The 8881-nt window shown below is 42.7% G+C and overlaps 1 protein-coding gene across 4 annotated transcripts in view; it reads left to right on the forward strand.

Annotated features, from left to right (window-relative positions):
• Positions 1-3605, forward strand: part of COP1 (COP1 E3 ubiquitin ligase) — a 333947-nt gene extending 330342 nt beyond the window's left edge. For all 4 annotated transcript variants that reach the window (XM_073593409.1, XM_073593408.1, XM_073593411.1 and 1 more), the window contains one exon: positions 3136-3605. In XM_073593409.1, the coding sequence (XP_073449510.1) occupies positions 3136-3153 (18 nt within the window). In that variant the 3' untranslated portion in view covers positions 3154-3605. The remainder of the gene's footprint in view (positions 1-3135) is intronic.
• Positions 3606-8881: the final 5276 nt, after the last annotated feature.

An 8881-nucleotide genomic window follows, 5' to 3' on the forward strand; every position in this document is an offset into this window, starting at 1 on the left:
CCGGGCTGCATGCTCGGATAAGGGTCTGGTATGGATTTGGGGGGGACCCCACGCCGTTTTTTCGGCGTAGGGGTTCCTCTTAAAATCCATACCAGACCGAAGGGCCTGGTATGCCCCTGGGAGGGGGAACCCACGGCATTTTTTTATTTAAAATTTGGCGTGGAGTTCCCCCTCAAGATTCATACCAAACAGTGCCGGGCATTGGCGGGGATCCGAGTCGGATTCCTGTGCTTGTCGCTCATTGGGAAAGGAAAAATCATTTTTCCTTTCCCGATGAGCAGCTCGACGCTGTTATCCGCAGCTGACACAGTGCACTGCAATTACCTGCGGTTATGTGCGGATAGCTGTGCTAAATCGCTCCTGGACGCAGTCAATTCTATTTTTTCTATCCGCACAGAACCACCTGTATCTAATTCGCAGCTAAACGCAGTGTGTGAATGGGGCCATAGGAAAGTATTGTGTGCTTTTAGCTGCGGTAGAAAAATTAGAAAATCCGCAGCTAAAAGCACCATTCTATCCGTCCGTGTGAAAGGGGCCTAACGCTGATACCCCTAACTAAAATCAAGTGGTTCCAATTGCCTTCAGAAGTTGCCTAATTGGTAAATAAAGTTCCATCTGTGTGTAATTTAATCTCGGCATAAATACAGTTGTTCTGTGAATCCCTCTGAGGTTTGTTAGAGAAACTTAGTGAATGCATCATGAAGACCAAAGAACACACCAGACAGGAGGTCAGGAATAAATTTGTGGAGAAGTTTAAAGCAGGGTTAGGTTATAAAAAAAATAAAATATCCCAAGCTTTGAACATCTCATGGAGCACTGTTCAATCCACCATCCGAAAATGGAGAGAGTATGGCACAACTGCAAACCTACCAAGACATGGTCGTCCACCTAAACTGACAGGCTGGGAAGGAGAGCATTAATCAGAGAAGCAGCCAAGAGGCCCATGATGACTCTGGAGGAGCTTTAGAGATCCAAAGCTCAGGTGGGAGAATCTGTCCACAGGAAAACAATTAGTCATGCACTCCACAAATCAAGCCTTTATGGAAGAGTGGCAAGAAGAAAGCCATAAGAAGTCCCATTTGCAGTTTGCGAGAAGCCATGTGGAGGATGCAGCAAATATGTGGAAGAAGGTGCTCTGGTCAGATGATGCAAAATGCTTTGTGTGGTGGAAAACTAACACTGCACATCACCCTGAACACACCATCCCCACCGTAAAACATGGTGGTGGTAGCATTATGTGGGAATGCTTTTCTTCAGCAGGGACAGGGAAGCTGGTCAGAGTAGATGGGAAGATGGATGGTGCCAAATACAGGGCAATCTTGGAAGAAAACCTTTTAGTCTGCTTAAGACTTGAGACTGGGGTGGAGATTAATCTACCAGCAGGACAACGACCCCAAACATACAACATACAGCCAGAGCTACAATGGAATGGTTTAGATCAAACCATATTCATGTGTTAGAATATCCCAGTCAAAGTCCAGACTTAAATCCAATTGAGAATCTGTGGCAAGACTTGAAACTTGCTGTTCAGACGCTTTCTATCCAATCTGACAGAGCTTGAGCTATTTTGCAGAGAAGAATGGGCAAACATTTTGCTCTCTAGATGTGCAAAGCTGGTAGAGACAGCCCCAAAAAGTCTTGCAGCGGTAATTGCAGGCAAAGGTGGTTCTACAAAGTATTGACTCGCTGGGGCTGATTACAAATGCACGCCACATATTTCACATAGTTATTTGTAAAAAAAAAAAAATTGAAAACCAATTATCTTTTTCCTTCCACTTTACAATTATGTGCCACTTTGTGTTGGTCTATTACATAAAATCCCCCCCCCCAAAATTTACATTTTTGGTTGTAACATGACAAAATGTGGAAAATTTCAAGGGATATAAATACTTTTTCAAGGCACTTCACCGACATCTTTTGCAGCTGCCTAAGGGAAGTACCATGGGATGCCTCACAGATCCCTCCTCTATATGGCCTGAGATAGAGATAGATGGAATTTAGAAGAATGATGGTTTCACAGGAAGTAATTGTGACAATTTTTCAGATCTGCACCTACTAAGTTTAAAAAAACTGGGAAGCGTTTTAGCTTCTAATTGTGGAGGGAATATATTTTCTAAAAATTGGTCTCATGCTGTAGTTCAGCTTTATTATGTTAGTGTGTTTATAGCTAACTGCTTTAGTTTTTGTTCTCAGAATATTGCAGTACTTAGTACAACCAATGGAAGTCCCTTCTATTGGTTCCATATCCTCCTCTAATGCAGCAAGATTCTTTCATTTGCATTATGCCCCATACAAACGATCAGAAATTCTGCCTGCAAAAGTTGGATGTGAGCTTTTGGTCAGCAAATTCTGACCGTGTGTATGCTCCATCGGACTTTTGCTGGCAGCCAGCAAAGGATTGAGAGCAGGTTCTCTATTTTTCGGTCGGAAAAAGTTCCTATCTGAAAATGCGTTCGCCTGTATGCAATTCGGACGCGCAAAAAATCACGCATGCTCAGAAACCATTCAGCGCATGCTCGGAAGCATTAGACTTCCTTTTCTCGGCTCGTCGTAGTGTTGTTCTTCACCGCGTTCTTGACGGTCGAAAGTTCAGAGAACTTTTGTGTGACCGTGTGTATGCAAGGCAAGCTTGAGCGGAATTCCGTCGGAAAAACCATCCAAGTTTTTTCTGACGGAATTTCTGATCGTGTGTACAGGGCATTAGATATGCCTCAGTTAGCAAGTAGCTAGTGGTAGCTTTACAAAAGTGTGCTAAGACCTTGTTAGTTTTGTCTGAAGAACCAGTGCTCTGTTTTATAGGTAAGAAACATTGTACATTTTGCACGCTAAGGGTTTAGTGGCAATAGTATGAAATGGACTGTTTGGCATTTTGTTGCAGTTGTTAAAAATGTATTTTTTATCTTTTGGGAAAAACTTGAATGTAATGAGAGACCAAGTTTTTAGAATTGATGTCATGCAGTATTTACTATATATCTCTATTTGGTGCTGCTATTTCATATCTAAACAACGTCGGCAGGATGACATATTTTGCAAAATAGTTTGATCATTTAGCTTGAAGAAAACCCCTTTTTCTCTCTTGCTTGTGTTTTGTATTTTAGAACCATTAATGATCTGGTTCTATCATCTTCCTTGTAGGTCCTGGAGCTGGTATGAAACATGGACATCTACATCAACTGTGGAGGGGCTACTAACTCTCCTGTCTAGGTTCAGAACCTCCACCTGCAGAAAACGCTAATACCTTCCTAATGGAGACTGTCAAAGCATTATACCACACGTCGCTTCTAGACACTCGTAAGACTTTTGGAGGGGGAGAACAGGAAGCAGGGACACACAGAGAATAATGGTTTAATTCTGGAATCATGGACCCTCACTGATCCTCTCTCCCCCCCACTACTGTGTTCTCTCTTCTGGTGCTGCTTTATACCTTAGTAATGGGGGGGGTCTGTAACATGTTGCTCTTTTTGCAGTTCCTTCCAAAACTGAGGACATAACCCAAGAGGTAGAGAGGGGCTTCATTTTTATCATAGGGGGAAGCTATTCAATCACGCCAAAAAAAAAAAAAATCTCAAAAAACCCAAAAATAAAGATTTAACTATTTCTAAGCACATGTGGTGATTTATTTATGGGTGTTGGTGGAATAAATAGTAATATTTCCAGTCTATGAACCAGATTTTAGCTTTCTGCATGGTAAAAAAACAAACTCAATTGTTTTTACTACTGCTGTTTGCAGTCGTATGGCTTTCTTGGCTTGGAGTTCTGTGAAAGCTGCCAAAAAATATGATATTCTCTCACACAAGTTTCATACTGCTTAATAAATGAAGCAAAATGTATCAGCTATGGGTTTACAGCATTGTCTCTGATTGAGAAGTGTTCATATTGCTTGTCGCAGTCCATGGCAGCTGGCATCCTATAATTATAGGAAGCTTGTACTGAGAGAAAAGCAAAGGCTGCCTTTTACTGACCTGATCAGCTCCTGAAAATTACTAGTTGCCTAGTTGTTTCTAATTGAATACTTTGAGACACTGACTTGAAACAACAATGCAAAATGACATCAGAACCCCTGGTCTGCTCACTTGTTATAAGTTGGTTCAGTAGCCATTGCAACGGCATGACTGCCAGGCACTAGTATTTTTTCAGAAGGTCAGCAGTGGCAGCTTATCTTCCATGGCGACACCAATGGCAATAAAAATGTTAAGTATTTCTCATGCCATCAAACACAAAGGAACGAAACATTTAGCTGGAGATTCTCCCCAACAACAAATGTTAGAAGGCAGAGCACAGATATTTCTCTTCATGTTTATCCTATTCGTGCCAAGTATACAGACACATGTGGCCTCACAATACTGTGCTTTCTTCTGAGGGGCTGCATATATGCATGTCTGTGTTTGTACTGGAAGCACGCTCAATCGCGTATCCCAGTAAGTTGACCGATCTTTTCTGACAGCTCTTTGTCTCATACTAATGCTCAAAACCCAAAAGGACCGCCTTCTGATCAAGTGATCGTTGTAATAGCCTGTGATTGGCTTTCACAGTGATCACTAGCTGTAGAACCCACCCCTCTACTCTGTCTCCTCTGGTGAAAAAGATTTATTGTATTTTTTTCTCATAAAGGTGAAGAAAGTAAACTTAAAAAAATGAATCACCTGATCTCCAGAAGTTTTTACCCTCTTCATAACCAGGCCATTTTTTGCTGTGTAGTGTGTTGCTTTTACCAATCGATCTCTAAGATTCTCATCACTGCTTTGCAGGGAAGAGAATCAGAGAGACCGTTCTCTGTACATAGCTCTGTGTTGCAACGGCGTATGGGCATGTCACTTTGCCTATGCTGGCTGCCCATCTGCAGTACATTGGGGGTGGTCTGCAAGTGGCTATAAACCTGATTCATGAAATTTGACCTAAGCACATATATATCTGTAGTGTTTACATCTCTCTCCAAAGCCCTAAGTCCCGTGCCATTCTGCTGCTTTGTTCCTCTGTTATCAGCATTCTGACAAGTTCTTTGACAACCGAGATAAAACCAGCTGTCGGGGTGGGTGCTATAAATAGATTATCAGAGAGCTGGTCTATTTACAGCACAGCTCTGCACATTCCTTCCATCCTCTGTATGTGGAGGGGGGGTGCCTTTCCTCTAATCAGCTGTCACACAGTGTATGCCAAGACTCCTACTGCTGAACAGGAAGAAAAAAAAAATCTCTAACACACTCTAAAGAATATAGAAAGCTGAAGACTACAGGTATACATGTAAAACTTATATTGGGAGATTTGTTTCATCTCTGTGTATCATCTGAGGCTGTTCACTTCACTGGGTATATGTGAGGGTTTACATCCACTTTAAAGATCCAATTACTAATTCAGGCTTTGATCTAGGTTGATGTCAGTCAATGTGTTGTAAATAGTGCTAGTTTATTGTCAGTGTGTTTTAGGTAGGATAATAATAAAAAAAAAGCAAACTATGCCCTACTACAATTACAAACCAAAAATAATGGACACATACGCTCACTGACCATTTTATTAGGTACACCTGTTCAATCGCTTGGTAACACAAACTGATAATCAGCCAATCACATGGCAGCAACTCAATGCATTTAGGCATATAGACGTGGTGAAGACGAATTGCTGAAGTTTAAACCGAGCATCAGAATGGGAAAAAAAAGGGCATTTAAGTGACTTTGAACGTGGCATGGTTATTGGTGCCAGACAGGCTGGTCTGTGTATTTCAAAAACTGCTGATCTGCTGGAATTTTCACGCACAACCATCTCTAGAGTTTACAGAGAATGGTCTGAAAGAGAAACTATCCAGTGAGTTGGCAGTTGTGTGGACGAAAATGTCTTACTGATGTCAGAGAACAATGGGCAGACTGGTTTGAGATGATAGAAAGGCAACTGTAACTCAAATAACCACTCGTTACAACCAAGGTATGCAGAATAGCATCTCTAAATGCACAACACATCAAGCCTTGAAGCAGAAATCTCAATTTCAGCTGCGACATTCAGATAGTAGGGTCAGAATTTGGCATAAACAGCATGAAAGCATGGATCAATCCTGCCTTGTATCAACGGTTCAGGCTGGTGGTGGTGTAATGGTGTGGGGGATATTTTCGTGGCACGTTTTTAGCTTCTTTATACCAATTGAGTATTGTTTTAAACACCAAGGCCTACCTGAGTATCGTTGCTGACCATGTCCATCCCTTTATGACTACAGTGTACCCATCTTCTGATGGCTCCTTCCAGCAGGATAATGCACCACGTCACAAAGCTCAGATCATCTCAAACTGGTTTCCTGAACATGACAATGAGGTGACTGTACTCCAATGGCCTCCACAGTCACCAGATCTCAATCCAATAGAGCACCTTTGGAATGTGGTGGAACGAAAGATTTGCATCATGGATGTGCAGCCAACAAATCTGCAGCAACTGCGTGATGCTTTCATGTCACTATGGACCAAAATCTCTGAGGAATGTTTCCAACACCTTGTTGACTCTATGGCATGAAGAATTAAGGCAGTTCTGAAGAAAAAAGGGGGTCCAATCCGGTACTAGCAAGGTGTACCTAATACAGTGGCTGGTGTGTGTATGTAGTTTTGTTACTGGCTGTTACTGTTATTTTGGGTTCTTTGATGGTAGGTTATAGTAAAAAATATACAGCTAAAGTTTAAAAAAAAAAATTACCACTGTGAAAAAGGCCCACTTTGTTCTGAAAAAATACAATGTATAATTCACCTGGATACACTAGGTAGTTGCAAAGATATGTGCAGTTTTAATAACACATGCCAAATGCAAAACTGCTTTCAGACATTACAATTTGTTTTGACCTTTGTCGTTAAGGGGTTAATTTTGCCCAGTATTGTATATGACTTCAACAGATTTGTATATCAGCAGGGGGAAGGTCAGTAATTCTATAGTGATCCAGTTGGAGAAGCATTTGCCTCCAAATAGTGGTTTCAAAAGAACCAGTTTGCATCTGACCCAGAATCACCATTGGTCACAACAGAGAAACTTTCATGCATGATGACCTCATGTACAGTACTCAGTAGACCATTTCATGGAGAGTTCCCCTGAACAGAAAATGCCATATTCAAGTGCCATTCACAGAAAGCTACAGGGCAGTGAATGTATGGCCTTACTCTACAGAGCTGCTTAACGCCTATAGTGACTGAACATCAGCCTCACGCAACTGCATTCAATTATCGTGGGCTACCTTATACACCATTCAGCCATAATGACCACCCACCTAACATTGAGTGGTTCTGCTTTTTGCCGCCAAAACAGCCCTGACCTATCGAGGCATAGACGCCACTCTGAAGGTATACTGTGGTATCTGGCACCAAGCTGTCAGTAGCAGATCCTTTATGTCCTAGACATTGCGAGGTGGGGCCTCCATGGATCGGACACTTCCTATAGTTGCTCGTTTGGACGGAGGTCAGCACCTCAAACTCGTGTTCTTCAAACCATTCTTGATCCCTTTTTTTCAGTGTGGCAGGGCGCATCATTCTGTTGAAAGAGGCCAATGCCATCCGTGAACACTGTTTCTATGAAGGGGTTTACTTGGTCAGAAACCATGTTTAGGTAGGTGGCACATGCCTAAGTAGTCTACATGAATGACAGGACCCAAGGTTTTCCAGCAGAACATTGCCCAGAGCATCACACTGCCATCGCTGGCTTGCCTTGTTCCCATACTGCATCCTGGTGCCATTTCTTTCCCAGGAAAGTGAAACACACACACACCCAGCCATCCACATGATGTAAAAAAAATACCATTGCTCCATGGTCCAGTTCTGATGCTCGCATGCCCATTGTGAATGATTTTGGCTGTGGACATGACTCAGCATGGGCACCCTGATTGGTTTGCATCTACACAGCCCCATACGCAACAAACTGCGATGCCCATGTTTTCTGCTTTCAATAAATAAGCTTCAGGGACAACATGTTTACTTGCTGCCTAACATCCCACTGACTTTCAAATGCCATTGTAATCTGTGATTATTAAGTTATAGCTGATTGGTGTATATATGGCAGATGCACTTTAACCACTTCAATACCAGGCACTTATACGCCGTCCTGCCCAAGCCAATTTTCAGCGTTCAGCGCTGTCGCAAATTGAATGACAATTGCGTGGTCATGCTACACTGTACCCAAACAAATTTTTTATCATTTTGTTCCCATAAATAGAGCTTTCTTTTGGTGGTATTTGATCACCTCTGCGTTTTTTTTTATTTTTTGCCAACAAATAATAAAGACCGAAAATTTTGAAAAAAAATGTTTTTCTTTGTTTCTGTTAAAATTTTTTGTAAATAAGTACATTTTCTTCAATGACGGGCACTGATATGGCTGCACTGATGGGCACCGATGAGGCGGCACTGGTATGTGGCACTGATGGGCTCTCATAGGCGGCACTGATGGGCACTCGTAGGTGGCACTAATGGGTGGCATTGCTGGGCATCACTGATTTTTATTGTGCCATAGAGGTGCCAGTCAGTGCCCATTTGTGGGCACTGATTGGCATATGTTGGGCATTGATTTTCACATGTGGATGGCCATGGGGGATGTACCTGGCCATCCACATGTTAGGAGCTTCCAGTGTGGGCATCCGAGGGGGTCTGCGCTGATTGTTTATGTCAGAAGAGCCACCGATTGGCTCTCCTCTACTCATGTCTGTCAGACGCGAGTGAGGAAAAGCCAATCAATGGCCTGTTTACATCGTGACCAGCCGTGATTGGACACGGCTGATCACGTGGTAAAGAGCCTCCGCCGGGGGCTTTTTACCGAGATTGGTGTAGCGGTGTGTCAGGCTGACACACCGCACCACTGATCGCCGCTATGTGCGCCCCCACCCTGCAGGACGTCATATAACACCGTCAGGATAACTGAACCACCGCCCGAC

Source organism: Aquarana catesbeiana, linkage group LG07 (genome assembly GCF_042186555.1).
Source record: "Aquarana catesbeiana isolate 2022-GZ linkage group LG07, ASM4218655v1, whole genome shotgun sequence".
Classification (NCBI taxonomy): Eukaryota; Metazoa; Chordata; class Amphibia; order Anura; family Ranidae; genus Aquarana; species Aquarana catesbeiana.